Raw genomic sequence first — 15,993 nt, 5'->3', positions numbered from 1 at the left:
GTAATTCTTAGTGTTTCATGTGATGTAATCTGGTTTCACATTCCGTTTCCATGTTGTCTGTAGTTTGGTTTGGGCCTGTTTTACTTGACCCCCTGGGGAGCGTAGAGAAGCAAAGGGTGATAAGGAACAGCCTCAACCACCTTTTGCCCTCTGAAGAAACTTCAAGCAATAGATTAACATCTGGTTAACAAAGGTTTTTGGTTTTATGGGGGGGACACCCCCTCCAGATGCCAACTGCCCTCAAGGATCCGATCTAAGTGTATAAAAGCTCCTGACTTTAGCTACTCAGTGGACTTGTCTGAGCGTACCTTCAGAGAATGAAGTAACACGCAAAGAGGAGCTCCCATCTGGGGCCCCAGATTATTGTAATGTATGCCTGTTATGTTGTTTGTTGATGCATGTTGTGATGTATCTTTGTTCGTACTTTTAATACAAATATATATAACCACTAATTGTCAACAGTATTGTGTGCTTTTTGCATCTAAATATCTCATCTGCTTAGACGCAATATCTGATATAGAAATTGCCACGACACGGGTGATGAAGTATTGGCCCCTTTGGGTGCTGGGCCTGCGGTGCGTCCCTGAAGCCCCGGGGCCAGCTCCGATTGGACGCTGGTCGACAGCGGCCAGCTCGATGAGCGCCGAGAAGACGAAGGCCGGCGCGGCACGCGCTGATGAACCAGGCCACGGCGGCGGCGGACGGCACCCCGGGAAGCGAGTTCCTGGCGCCGATGCTCAGCGTTGTCACAGTGATCACCGTGGGGACGCCCAAACAGCAAACAAACAAACAAACAAATAAAATCAACACTGAGTGAAACAGGGTTTAGAGTTGTAATCTGTCTCTTTCTGTCCAGTTACCTCAGCGTGGGGCCCCGTCTAAAGCTAGGGCCCCACTACACGATGCTTTCAACCTGAAGCGATCACTAAACCATTGAGCGGTGCACATTAACCAGTGACGTGCACTGCTCAGCCAGTCTGCAGACTCACATGACAACCGTAGTCTTTGGGGAACACAAATCTAGAGACGGAGGACAGACGGACGCAGTGTGCTGCTCGCCCTGCACTAGAGAGAGAGTGTTCTGACAAACACACACACACACACACACACAATCGTTTAGTGTTATCGATCAGAAGGATATTGCCCCCTCCCCCCCTTAGCAACACTATAATGACAATAAATATTTATCTAGATATTTGAGGACATTCTTTGGGACACGTAGTCACTCAACATTCCTTATCCTTTACCATTTGTTTGCCTTTGTTCAACCTAATAAAACAGATCAAGTCAGGAGGATACCTAACAGAAAGCTCCAGGATAAGATGAGCCAATAGGATGTACTGCATACAGAGGAATGGGGACCACCATTCAGCGCCTTGTTCCCCGTGATAGAAACAAAACATACATAAACAAAACTAAAACATGAACTAAATAAAGAAACTGAGGGGTGTTCCACGAACGGAGGTTTAACAAACACTGAGTTAACGCTGAACTCTAGGTTGATTGACCCTGTGCCGACCAACCCAGAGTTTTCGGTTCCACAGCAGCGGTTATGCATTAGTTCAATCAACTCGGGGTTGGTTAACACAGGGTTGTGCGCGTCCACGCCAAACTTAAAAAGACGTGATGTATGGATCATGGAAACCCTGATCGATATGGCGAAACGGGCCGCTTATTTCAATGAAATGGAACTCCAGGTTCTCCTGGAGAGCTATGACGAGGAGAAGGACATTATCACAAGAAAAGGGAACGCTAAAACCTGAGAACCCGGAGAACCGCAGCGGATCGCTGACCGCGTAAATGCGTTAGTTACACGTCAAAAGCATGATCCTTAATATTTGAGCCATGAATATATAAATATCCCAGTTAAGCATTCTTAAAGATGCTACCACATAACCCCTTTCTTCTAAAACAATATGTAGGCCTACTCCGATTGCTTCCAAGCGGTCAGAGGATCAAGTATAAAAAACATACAAACTGGTAAGCTTTTCCCACCATCGTATCGGTATAAATTTAAATAAGCAATTTTTTTAAGCCAATCGTGAAAAGGCCGACAGTCGGCAGACTGGATCTGGCCCTCAAATTGTCTTGACCCCGGTGGAGGAGCTGTTAATAAACATAAATTCAGGGCGCCCTGGCATGGAGGGGGTAGGCTACCTGGAGGTACCTACCACCTCAGAGAGTCATGGGCCATACCCCCCACTGGTTGAATGTAGGTTTTTGTGTTTTCTTGTATTTTAGATTTTTTTTGCCTTCGAAGTAACACGCAAACCGTGTGCTTGCCACAGCGCATACTATTCCAAATGTTTATTTTTTGGTAACTGGGTAGAAAACCTAAAAGTGACAATTCATCAACTTCACAGATCAAGATGGATCAGTGCTTGTAATGAAGCCGCCGGCTACGATCGAACATTCTCCAGTGGATGCAAGTCCGTTAAGACTATTTTATACTTTATGTTGTAAATGCCTCTCGGCATAGTACTCAGACAATATTGCTCTTTGTATGATAGGAGGCCGATACAAATCTTGGATGGGTCATCTGAAACGACTGTGATGTGCTCAGCATCTCCAGAATTATAGCCTAGATAAAACTACCATTTGAAAAAAACGGAGGGCTACGCAAATAGTCTGGAGTGAACTGAGGCCAGGTCCTCGATTGGTAGTGTTGGCTATGTAAGGCTATTTGAATATATTAAAGATTTGCGCGAGAATCTATATCTCTCCACTCCAGCAAAAAGTCATCCAATATGCCAAGATGTCGAGCCGTGGTCTTATCAATCGCTCCCGGTGGATTGCACGTATAATTTGCGCTCTGATATCAGCAGTTCTTTCATCAAAAGGGCATGCCATTGTGAACACATGAAATCTGCGGTGAACGCCGGTGGAAATACCCAAAACCGGGTTATGTTTCAAACTTAACCTGCGCAAAACCTGGTCCGACCAGGTTTGATTCAGAGCATATGTTGCTGTAGCAACTAACATACCGTGATCCTTTTGGAACGGAAAACCTAGGGTTACAGCAAACCCTGGGTTAACTCACCCGGTTATGTGATAAAACCGGCTTTGTGGAACACCCCACAGGAACGTCGGAGAACCCAACGCGGTCGTTTGAGATTCATAATATCGGCTCACACAGCTTTTGGCCGTGATAATATATATTATATGATATAGATATCTGTGTAGGCTATATGATAATATTTAGATATAGAGCTCCAGGACTCCCGTGTGTTCTAGAATATTTACAGAACACGGCTAAAGGCTGTGTGCGCCTCGCCATTGCGATGCATCCACTGTAAACAGAGCGCATGGTACCGCACGTAGCTGCAAGCTGCTCAGGGCCACACCCCCACCCTCCTCCTTGACACGCCCACCGAAACAGCGCATTTGGGGGAAGCTCAATGTGCGACTGGCTCGGAGTGGCTGTAACTCTGCACCACGGCTGAATTTCAGGAACGTCTTTGAATACGGTGTTAGTTGCCCACTAATACCTATATTAAAGAATACATAAAATAGCATGTCATGGGACCTTTAAAAAACAGGCCGCGCTGCCGTGTTCTTCAATGGGACTGCCTGCAGCGATTGCAATATTGAATGGTAAATATAAATTAAAAAACACAAGTACATTTCTGACCATTGTTGCATATTTGTAAACGTCAGTTTTACATTTGGAGTGGTAGGGTGACGACTTCAAGCTACTTAGATACGTTTTTAAGTTTGAGGTAAAGCTTCACGTTCGTGTAAGCATGGGTAGCACTAGGCTTTTGACTTTAGTGGCTTAACCTTACCACGTCTGTTCTGAAATCAAAGACGATTCAATATGTTCATTTTAGCGCAACTGGACTACATACAAATATTTTTAAACATCTTTTATTTATTATGTTCATTTATTTAATTTTTTTCCCACAATGTCTTGTTTTTTAAACGATTTATGATGACTATATGCTCTGTAAGGTGACCTTGGGTGTCTTGAAAGGCGCCTCTAAATTAAATGTATTATTACATTTTCTTGATTTTGCTTGTAATTCCGCGTCACGTACCCGTGGTCAGAGAGCGATGGAGTAAGCAGAGTAGCAACAGTCCATTTAGCATTTAGTTTCCAGGCAACTTCTTCTGATGAGGCAGGAGCTGACCACACAACCATGCTACTTTTAAGACTAAGCCGAACACAAAGTATCACATATAAGAATAACAAATGAAAGATTTTTTTTATCAAACAATGGGTCAGACAACAAGGATGTGTGTGTGTGTGTGTGTGTGTCCAACTTGAAAAACAACAAAGTGAAGGAACAGGGATGAATATTGTATATACAAGTGTTGACAAGAGAGGAATACGGTGAGGAAAGGAGACAATTAAAAGAGCAATACAAGTAAAATGGACCACTGGTTATGAAACCCTGCAGCAAATGCAGATTCCACTGCCTAACATCTGCACGCTGCAAAGGAGTAGGCGATGGTAAAGCTGACCAGTGTTTGAGATGCCAGATATATCAGGCTGAGGTTTGTGGAACCAAAAACAAGTGGGAACAAGGACTAAGAACAACAAAGCAAACATACAGTAAGTGAACAAGAACAGCAAAGTAGAGCCAGGGGGTATCAATAAATAAAACAATGTTAGTCATGTGTGCAACAAGAACAACAAATGTGTAAAGAGGTGTGCGTGTATATCTAACTTGTAAAACAAGAACAAAGTGAAGGAACAGGGAGGAATATTATAAGTTTTTATTAAAAGAAAGAAAATACTCCACAAACATCAGGCTGAGGTTAAGGATAGTAAAGTGCATCAGGTCGAAAGGAAGGACAACAATCGCAGCAGTCGCCGCCGCCGCCACCACAACCAACAGCCGTCGCCAGCACAAGCCGCCACCACTAGCAGCAGAAGGCGACACCACCATCCTTCGCCGCCACCACCAGCCAGCTCAAGCAGCCATCGCCTCAAGCAGCAGCGACCTGCAGCAGCAGTGTTATCCGGCACCAGCCAGCTCAAGCCACCAGCAGCAGCATCCACCATCAGCAGCATTCACCTTCAGCAGCATCCACCATCAGCCTCATACAGATAACCGCTATGTGTGACACAATTAGGCCTAGGCATCTTTTATTCTACAAATTCATACTATAGCTGTGAGAATTGTTCAGAAAAACCCCCTCCATAGTCGCCCTGGAGTCACAGGGCGACCGTCTCCTGCAAGAATCAGGGAAACCTATTATAGGACATTCTGTCCAGAAATTAAACATACAGAAGAGTACGTGACACTTTGCTTTGATAGTTATATACCTCTGATTGGAGATTGATCGTCGGCAGCTCCTCCAAACTAATGTTTGTACCTTCAACTAAAAATGACAATTAATTTACACTCAATCATTTCACAACAATTTGATTACCAAGACAATTATTGATGTCCATTGCCAATACATGAATATACTCATTACAAAGGCCTTTGAAGTCGAGGCAGTGGGGTCAGAGGACACCCCCCCCTTCCACTCCTACCATCATCGGCCGACCTTCGTTATTGGCGAGAGCCAGCTCCTCCTAGTGGTGAAGGGCGGTGGAGCGGTCCTCCTACCAGTCGTATTAAATTTATTTTTATTTGCTGCAGGTAATCAACATGTGACTAAAGGTTGGAGCCTAGGCCATTGCAAATCATAGGCTAGATTCACCTGAAATTATTCAAATGGATGCTTACAACTTACCACATTGATTTATTTATTTTTGACTTGGCCCCATGTTCGTAGGAGCATGCTGGCACCACATCTATGGGGGTAAAAGGCATGATGATAAATGATATTTTTAGACAATAAGCAGAATCTTTTCACTTATGAATTAACACGGACGGCTATTTTTTGCCAGCACGCTACCCTAGCCATATTATGGGCAACCCTGTTCCCCTTTGCTGTGATTTGGACTTTGAATTCCTCATAGGAATTCATAATACACCACGCACGCTCGATTCACTTTGCATAAGGGGGAGTCAAATGACGTGATAAACACACCTTTTATGTGAACGCGCATTGAACCTAAAGTGGAAAACCTGGTTAGACTAATTTAATCTAAAGTGAGTGTCGTGGAACCATTTAACTCTCACTGCGAGTTGCGTCTCTGTCGAACCAGGTTTTCCCAAGAAAGCCTGGGTATGTTCAGTGAGGTTCGTGGTATACTCCCCTCACAAGTTTCATTTCTATTTACCAACGATGTGAGTTTCCTAATATTTAGCTGTCAGAAGAATCAGAGAAATAAGTTCTTTATCACAGACATAAATTACTAAAATGACAACAAAACAAAACAAAGCGAATCAAAAGCTGGAAAATGTTTAATCCTGATGAAAAGAAAAACTAAAAGCATTAATTTCGACAAATACCGGACAGAGCTCTCAATCAAAGCGCCCCGTTACCCTGTGTGAAAGCACCCCATTGCCCGTGTGCTTAAGCATGTGCACACTCAAATTGCTTGGGTCGCTGTAGCTGGCGTTGCAATGCACTAACAGGCAGGGCTTCTAACCGGAGTGAGTCCTCATGTGGATCTTCAGGGTGCCTTTCACAATGAAGCCCTTCGTGCATTGGTCACACTTGTAGGGCTTCTCGCCGGTGTGAGTCCTCAGGTGCTTCTTCAGGTTGCCGCCATGACTGAAGCGCTTCGTGCATTGGTCACACTTGTAGGGCATCTCGCCGGAGTGAGTCCTCATGTGGGTCTTCAGGCTGCTTGTCCAACTGAAGCGCTTCGTGCATTGGTCACACTTGTAGGGCATCTCGCCGGAGTGAGTCCTCATGTGGGTCTTCAGGTTGCTTGTCCGACTGAAGCGCTTCGTGCATTGGTCACACTTGTAGGGCATCTCGCCGGAGTGAGTCCTCATGTGGACGTTCAGGTCGCCATGCCGAGCGAAGCGCTTTTTGCAATGGTCACAGCTGTAGGGTTTCTCCCCGGTGTGAGTCTTCATGTGGCCCTTCAGGTGTTCACTTAGACTGAAGCGCTTCGTGCATTGGTCACACTTGTAGGGCTTCTCGCCGGTGTGAGTCCTCAGGTGCTTCTTCAGGTTGCCGCCATGACTGAAGCGCTTCGTGCATTGGTCACACTTGTAGGGCATCTCGCCGGAGTGAGTCCTCATGTGGGTCTTCAGGCTGCTTGTCCGACTGAAGCGCTTCGTGCATTGGTCACACTTGTAGGGCATCTCGCCGGAGTGAGTCATCATGTGGCTCTTCAGGTTGCTTGTTTGACTGAAGCGCTTCGGGCATTGGTCACACCTGTAGGGCATCTCGCCGGTGTGAGTCCTCAGGTGCTTCTTCAGGTTGCCGCCATGACTGAAGCGCTTCGTGCATTGGTCACACTTGTAGGGCATCTCGCCGGAGTGAGTCCTCATGTGGACCTTCAGGTCGCCATGCCGAGCGAAGCGCTTTTTGCAATGGTCACAGCTGTAGGGTTTCTCCCCGGTGTGAGTCTTCATGTGGCCCTTCAGGTGTTCACTTAGACTGAAGCGCTTCGTGCATTGGTCACACTTGTAGGGCTTCTCGCCGGTGTGAGTCCTCAGGTGCTTCTTCAGGTTGCCGCCATGACTGAAGCGCTTCGTGCATTGGTCACACTTGTAGGGCATCTCGCCGGAGTGAGTCCTCATGTGGGTCTTCAGGCTGCTTGTCCAACTGAAGCGCTTCGTGCATTGGTCACACTTGTAGGGCATCTCGCCGGAGTGAGTCATCATGTGGCTCTTCAGGTGGCTTGTCCGACTGAAGCGCTTCGTGCATTGGTCACACTTGTAGGGCATCTCGCCGGAGTGAGTCATCATGTGGCTCTTCAGGTGGCTTGTCCGACTGAAGCGCTTCGTGCATTGGTCACACTTGTAGGGCTTCTCGCCGGAGTGAGTCCTCATGTGGACGTTCAGGTAGCCATGCCGAGCGAAGCGCTTTTTGCAATGGTCACAGCTGTAGGGTTTCTCCCCGGTGTGAGTCTTCATGTGGTCCTTCAGGTGGCATGTCTGACTGAAGCGCATCGTGCATTGGTCACACTTGTAGGGCTTCTCCCCAGAGTGAGTCCTCAGGTGGATCTTCAGGTGGCTTGTCCGACTGAAGCGCTTCGTGCATTGGTCACACTTGTAGGGCTTCTCGCCGGTGTGAGTCCTCAGGTGGTTCTTCAGGTTGCCGCCATGACTGAAGCGCTTCGTGCATTGGTCACACTTGTAGGGCATCTCGCCGGAGTGAGTCATCATGTGGCTCTTCAGGTGGCTTGTTTGACTGAAGCGCTTCGGGCATTGGTCACACTTGTAGGGCTTCTCGCCGGTGTGAGTCCTCAGGTGCTTCTTCAGGTTGCCGCCATGACTGAAGCGCTTCGTGCATTGGTCACACTTGTAGGGCATCTCGCCGGAGTGAGTCCTCATGTGGGTCTTCAGGCTGCTTGTCCAACTGAAGCGCTTCGTGCATTGGTCACACTTGTAGGGCATCTCGCCGGAGTGAGTCATCATGTGGCTCTTCAGGTGGCTTGTTTGACTGAAGCGCTTCGGGCATTGGTCACACCTGTAGGGCTTCTCGCCGGAGTGAGTCATCATGTGGCTCTTCAGGTGGCTTGTCCGACTGAAGCGCTTCGTGCATTGGTCACACTTGTAGGGCTTCTCGCCGGAGTGAGTCCTCATGTGGACGTTCAGGTAGCCATGCCGAGCGAAGCGCTTTTTGCAATGGTCACAGCTGTAGGGTTTCTCCCCGGTGTGAGTCTTCATGTGGTCCTTCAGGTGGCATGTCTGACTGAAGCGCATCGTGCATTGGTCACACTTGTAGGGCTTCTCCCCAGAGTGAGTCCTCAGGTGGATCTTCAGGTGGCTTGTCCGACTGAAGCGCTTCGTGCATTGGTCACACTTGTAGGGCTTCTCGCCGGTGTGAGTCCTCAGGTGGTTCTTCAGGTTGCCGCCATGACTGAAGCGCTTCGTGCATTGGTCACACTTGTAGGGCATCTCGCCGGAGTGAGTCATCATGTGGCTCTTCAGGTGGCTTGTTTGACTGAAGCGCTTCGGGCATTGGTCACACCTGTAGGGCTTCTCGCCGGAGTGAGTCATCATGTGGCTCTTCAGGTGGCTTGTCCGACTGAAGCGCTTCGTGCATTGGTCACACTTGTAGGGCTTCTCGCCGGAGTGAGTCCTCATGTGGACGTTCAGGTAGCCATGCCGAGCGAAGCGCTTTTTGCAATGGTCACAGCTGTAGGGTTTCTCCCCGGTGTGAGTCTTCATGTGGCCCTTCAGGTGTTCACTTAGACTGAAGCTCTTCGTGCATTGGTCACACCCGTACGGCTTCTCGTCTGGTCGGGTCCTCATGTGTACGATCATATTGGCATTGTTGGGAGAAACCTTCCACCAACCAGCCACCGCCAGTGGGCCCTCCCCTTGTCCGTAAACGCTCAGGATCCGCAGCTCCCCGCTGTGACTTGACATGTGGGAGGAGCCAGGGGCGTCCACACCCAGACTCTCTGAGGTGGCGCCGCGCTGCGTGCTGCAGTCTCTAATGTCATTGACGTCTTCTTCAGAGAGGAAACAAAGAGAGAAAGTAATGGTATTAATTAATTATTTGCACAAAGGGATACAGCATGTACTTTTACACACTGGTGTATTGGAAGAAGTATATTTTGACATTCTTTCTTGCCTTTTCCTTGTTCCCCTTGGGGGGGTCAAGGGTCAAAGGCGTCAGCTGAGAAGGCACCGCTACGTCTCCGCCTTTTAAGGATGTGGGGAGGTCATAAAGACACAACCCAGGTCATCTGTGGTTTCTGATCACCTGCTTTACCAATACTGTAGTTATACTGGGAATCAGAGCGGATTCAGCATTCCTGACATCTGTCATGAAGAAGATTTAAATCATTCTACTATAAACTGTATAGTAGTCCTTGTGTTTTAGCAGGGTGACGGTCATGATGCTTTTCAAAAGAGGACCAGCGCAGTTAGAATCGAGTACATTCTCAGTTGGTAGGTCAGTTTGCTTGCATGGATGCAATGTGTATTACTAACCTACAGCGGGCATGCCTCCACCAATATCCTCTTCAACCTTGATTGAAATGGTGTCTGGGGTCTCCGGCTTTCCACATAAAGAAGGAAACACATTTTCATTTCCTTTCATTTGCACAGAATAGTTGTTAATCCCCAATTACGATAGACTGGGTTCCCCCAACCTGTTCTGACGGCGATTTGAATTCGCCCTTCATAAGGGTCAGGAGAAGAGCAATTCTTATCTTTCTGCTTCCGATACGTTTTTGGAGAAGCTGAGACTGTTTTTTGAGACCAAAATTGTACCGGGGGGCGAAACGTGTACCGCCTACGTAATCTGTGTTCGAAATTTCCAAACCTGCCTGGCAACGGACGAACAATGACGTGGGAAGGTTCATGAATATTCACAAACATTCGCGCTCATTCATTGAGCGTCACAAGACGAAATAACATTAAGCAGATAACACTTATTTTACAAATGACATTTATTAGCGTTGCTTACTTTATAATTGCATTGTATTTAATTGTTTAATGGCATTTAGCTAGTAAACTGAGTGTATTAACACAAGCTAGCTAAACTATGATACACTTTAAAACACTCAGTTTACTAGCTAAATTCAATACAATACAAATATAAAGTAAAAAAAAAGTGTTTGTATTATGTCATTTCTTCTTTGGCAACATGGGCGCGAAGCAACGGACAATCGTGTCGAACGATGACGTAATGTTTCGAACGCGAATTACGTAGGTGGTACAATTTTCACCCCGGTACAATTTTGGTGCGACAGCGCCAATCAACTAGTTGGCTTTTCCCCCTGGCACCCTATTGGCTGGATTAACACAATGACGACAGGGAAGCGACGGCAAGCAGCCGTTTGCGTACAGAGTCAGTTGAACAAGTTGATCAAGCCTCTTGTGCTGAAGAAAATGACAGCAGCTTCCCTAGACCAACGAGTCTGGAAATAGCCAGGCTACACGTATGACTCATTAAATCATAGAGGTGTGTGCTTTCTAAGGGTGTGTGCTGGAGTTGTAACAAAGGAAGCCTCTCATTTGGATGCTGAATAAGAAGACGACTTCCAACCTGGACACTCAGCTCCTCGTGGCAGACCAGCCGCTCGCCACGCTCCAGGCTCTTGGCCGCGCTGTGGTCTGCAGACAGCGAGTTCAGGGCCTCCACTTCTGACGGGGTAAAGAGGGTGTCATGGCCGTCCACCGCCAGTGGGCCCTCCCCTTTTCCGTAGACACTCAGAATCTTCAGTTCCTCGCTGTGACTGGACATGTGGGAGGAGCCAGGGGCGCCCTCACCCAGACTCTCTGAGGTGGCGTTGCGCTGATTGCTACGGTCTCTAAAGGCATCGCAGTCTTCTGCAGGGGGAGAAAAAAAAGGTAAAAAAGTAATTGTTTTGATACATTATTTGCATAAAGGGAGGCATTGTGTATTTTTACACGTGAAAGAAACTTTTTAAATGTATGCAACATTGACACAGAGGGTTTAAAATGTGAGCTGCTGACAAAGATTCACAGTTTTGGGGAAGGACGTCTCCTCCAGCCCCCTCCTCCCTAGACTCAAAGCTCAAGTGGTTGGCCAGGTTAAGGACACTCAACGAACACCAGCGCAAAGTGATCTGAGCACAACATGACAAGCGAGGCAAGCACAATTTCTATTTGGACACTAAAAGGCAACAACGTGTCTAAGCTGATCAGCTAACATTGCATGCATTATGAATTTATTGATGTTTGAGAATGATAAACCAGCTCATGTAGCATCTGTCTTGAAACCCTTCTGGGCTCTTGACTGATTCCATCTTTGAAATGTAACTCCCAAGTTTGACTCGTGTTTTAGCAGGGCTCTGGTCCTAATGCTTTTCCAAAGAGGATCAGGCTTTTTAGCGCAGGTAGAATCAAGTACATTCTCAGTTGATCAAGGTTGTTTTCTTGCATAGATGCAATGTGTATTACTAACCTCCAGCGGGCAAGCCTCCACCAATAACCTCTTCAAGCTTGATTGAAATGGTGTCTGGGGTCTGCTGCTTTCCACATAAAGAAGGAAACACACACACAAGACATATTCTTTCATTTGCACAGAATATTTGTCAAGCCCCACTACTGACAGATTAGCCGTTTTTACACTGCCAAGCTGGTTCGGTCGCGGCTTGGCACGCCCTGCAATTTCAATGTCTTGCCTGCCTATTTTTTTTTTTGGATTCAAGACCCTCGCATGCAAGAATGAGTTCACATCTGAATGTGGGCTAAAAAGCGATTAACTATTTACAAGTGCAAAAATGCCAAAATATTTCTTTATTCTGCTAACCACCAGTTCCTCGCTGTGACTGGACATGTGGGAGGAGCCAGGGGCGACAACACCCAGGCTCTCTGATGTGGCGCCACGCTGAGTGCTACGGTCTCCAAAGGCATCGCAGTCTTCTGCAGAGGGAGAAAAAAAGGAAAAAGTAATTGTTTTGATACATTATTTGCATAAAGGGAGGCATTGTGTATTTGTACACGGGAAAGAAACTATTTAAATGTACGCAACAATGACACAGGGGGTTTAAAATGTGTACTGCAGACACAGATTCACAGTTTTGGAGAGGGACGTCTCCTCCAGCACCCTCCTCCCTAGACTCAAAGCTCAAGTTGTTGGCCAGGTTAAGGACACTCAACGAACACCAGCACAAAATGATCTGATCACAACATGAGATGCGAAGCGCCATTCTATTTCGACACTAAAAAGCAACAACGTCTCCTTCCCTCTAAGCTGATCAGCTAACATTGCATGCATTATGAATTTATTGATGTTTGAGAATGATAAACCAGCTCATGTGGCATCTGTCTTGAAACCTTTCTGGGCTCTTGGCTGATTCCATCTTTGAAATGCAACTCCCAAGTTTGACTCGTGTTTTAGCAGGGCGCTGGTCATGATGCCTTTCCAAAGAGGACCAGGCTTTTTAGCGCAGTTAGAATCTAGCATCAGCCTAGAATTTATGCTGCCTAGAATCTACCAAATCAAAGAAAAAAAATACTCAATGAGTAATGTACACACCTTCACTTTTAAAATGGGGCTGCATAGACTTTAAGGACAGCTTTGTGCCTACAAATATGCGTTTCCAGGTTTTCTGTCTGGCAGGCAACATCCCTTGAGAGAAGCTGCTGAATGTAAGCACTTGATGAGCTGGCCTGCGTAGAGAGAACAAAGAAAAATCAGTACTAAATTTTTTACCTTGTATGTATTCCAGGTGCAAGTTGTAAGAAGATACAAGAGAAGCATGTTTAGTGAATTACATTAGCCTAATACTTAAAATGAGTTCTATGAAATGATATTACATCCTTGATTTGTTTACATATTTTATAGTTCATCTCAACAACCCAATACCATGACATCTCCGCCGAAATCGGCTAATAACCCTTTGATTTGAATCAGAACTGAATAATAGTGCGTTTCAGGTACACTTTTTTACCCGTTAATAACCAGTTATATCTGGGAGTACAAGAGGGTAGAAGGGGGCGAAAACACGGGTTACCTGGAACGCACCATATGTATTTAGGATTAGTTTAACAGGTCAATCTCCTCATCAGTAAAACGCTAGAACTACTGCGGTCCAGTGGCCGGTAGAATACAGTTGTATTCGTTTGTTGTAGTATGAGCAGACATTGTTAAACATTGCATTCCCTTGGCATCCAAGCAGTAGAGATAAGTGCCTGTAGCCCCTTTGTTGAATCGTGCCCATTCTCGTGTGATGCCCCATGCTTGCTGAGATGCACACTCGACTTACAGTGTGTGTATTTATAGGAATGAATGGGCGGCCATGTATTAGTCCACTGTCCTTTCTCTATAATAGGTCCATGGTATTTATTTACACACATAACTGATACTATCTACCGTAACATTAGCGACAGTAACTTGGCTGTTAGCTGTAGCGCTAATGCTAAAGCAGCATTATAATGCTAACAAGGTAAACATATACAGTAAAGCAACACAATGATATGGCGTTAGTTAACTTACTTTTTCGAGGTTTGTAGCTGAGCCGAGGAGAGTTGGTACTGATCCAGACTTGATTTTCAGACGTTGAGCAAGTCCAGCTCTGTATTGGCCCAAGTTGAGGAAGCAGTCGTCAGTGAAATGTTTGGCGCTGCCGTGTTCTAGCAACGGGACGCCCATATGTTCCTGACCTCATCTGACTCCCGCGCTGCGTTTGTATCCAGTAGGCGTGGCCTATGACGTATTGGCTCCGGCTTCCTCATCCGTCTATTGGTGCGTTCGAGTATTCTCTGCGAACCGACTCGGATCTCGGATCTGACGCCACGCCCACACTTCAAGCGTTTTATTATTTCGCTCGGTCGTTGGAGGAAAACATGGACGCCACCCGGAAAGCTGTTGTCGCGGTAGCATTGGCAGAGGACCAGGCGATCCAATATAAGTAGGCTATAGGCCATAGTCAAGTCAAGTCAAGTTTATTTATATAGCACATTTAAAACAACAGTAGTTGACCGAAGTGCTGTACACAAATACAATATATTTGTGTACATAGGCAGAGATACGGACGCAGTAAGGTATTGCAGTAATACGAGTGATTGAAATTACAATTTAAGCCACCAAAGTGGTCCAAGCACAATGAAAACAGTTCATACTTCAAGTCACAACGGGCGCAGCCATCTTGAATTCTGTCTCGGAATTTCGCTCGGTCACCACTGAGTTCCGAGATGGCGAGATCGCCGTCCGAGGAAAAGGGGCGTGTTTGTGCTTGTCGCTAGGCAACGTCCTCGGACCTCCGAGACGGATGGATATTAAAACGCACCATAAAGATGCTGCCAGAGCATGGACATAATAAAGGATGGGCCACGGACTGGCCGCCCATTCATTCCTATACAAACTGCTCAGTGGCGCAGGGTAACATACAGGAGCGATTTGCTTCCGCGTTATGGGGCCAAGACACGTGGCCTAGTCCGTGACGTACCGGATGCAGAAATATAGAACGCATGCGTGCCCACTCCCCCACTCCGGTCCAACAACAATATAAAATGATACCGTAATGCACCTGTTCTTTGTCTTTGGATCTTTTGAATAAATGGATCAATACATGATGAATCACAATGATCGCAAGCAGAGGACCGTGAGAGTTATTGAGCAGCAGATGAACCAGTCCAAAAATCGGACACGTTAACGAAGCACTGAACTAGGCCCTCTCGGATGCCATTTGTTTCACTACGACTCCTTTCAGCTGCACACCCCTCTTCCCCAGCGAGATAACAGCTAATAAAACGCTTGAGTTGGCGTTTTGAAAAAAAAAAATGAAAAAAAATGTAGGACATAGCATGAAGGTAATTATGAGCCTTTAATTGATATCCAGACATTTTTTGCGGAGACACATTCCTGTTCCCGACTTGTATTGGAGTGAACGGAGATATCTACTTCTAGGTCCCATGATTTGAGGGACCCGTCCACAGCCCGCCTAAACAGCTGCAATACCAGGCTTGGCCGCTGAGCACTGGTGGATTGCGGAAGTATGCAGTGTTCCTGGGGGCTTGTGCCAGAGCCATGAGAGAAGAGTTGCGACCATATGGTTGCGACACTCTCTGATCTCGCCGGCAGGGTGGTCACGTGGTTCATGTAAGCCTGTATAGTTCAAAAACAGGCCGCGCTGCCGTGTTCTTCAATGGGACTGCCTGCAGCGATTGCAATATTGAATGGTAAATATAAATTAAAAAACACAAGTACTTTTCTGACCATTGTTGCATATTTGTAAAGGTCAGTTTTACATTTGGAGTGGTAGGGTGACGACTGCAAGCTACTTAGATACGTTTTTAAGTTTGAGGTAAAGCTTCACGTTCGTGTAAGCATGGGTAGCACTAGGCTTTTGACTTTAGTGGCTTAACCTTACATCTGTTCTGAAATCAAAGATGATTCAATATGTTCATTTTAGCGCAACTGGACTAAATATAAATATTTTTAAACATCTTTTATTTATTATGTTTATTTAATTATTTTTTTTTCCACAATGTCGTTTTTAAAAAAAAAAAAATTGATGACTATATGCTCTGTAAGGTGACC

General features: G+C 46.2%; 2 protein-coding genes across 2 annotated transcripts in view; both read right to left on the bottom strand.

The window, feature by feature from the left end:
- LOC132455191 (NACHT, LRR and PYD domains-containing protein 3-like) overlaps positions 1-15,993 on the bottom strand; it is a 381,632-nt gene that overhangs the window by 256,360 nt on the left and 109,279 nt on the right. The gene's annotated exons all lie outside the window — the stretch shown is intronic.
- On the bottom strand, positions 6,290-10,915 carry LOC132455184 (zinc finger protein 208-like). The gene has a single exon (XM_060048976.1). It carries the CDS (start codon positions 9,396-9,398, stop codon positions 6,489-6,491), a length of 2,910 nt encoding a protein of 969 aa, XP_059904959.1. The 5' UTR covers positions 9,399-10,915; the 3' UTR covers positions 6,290-6,488.

Source organism: Gadus macrocephalus, chromosome 4 (assembly GCF_031168955.1).
Source record: "Gadus macrocephalus chromosome 4, ASM3116895v1".
NCBI classification, from domain to species: Eukaryota; Metazoa; Chordata; class Actinopteri; order Gadiformes; family Gadidae; genus Gadus; species Gadus macrocephalus.
This window is presented reverse-complemented; position numbering and strand designations above follow the sequence as displayed.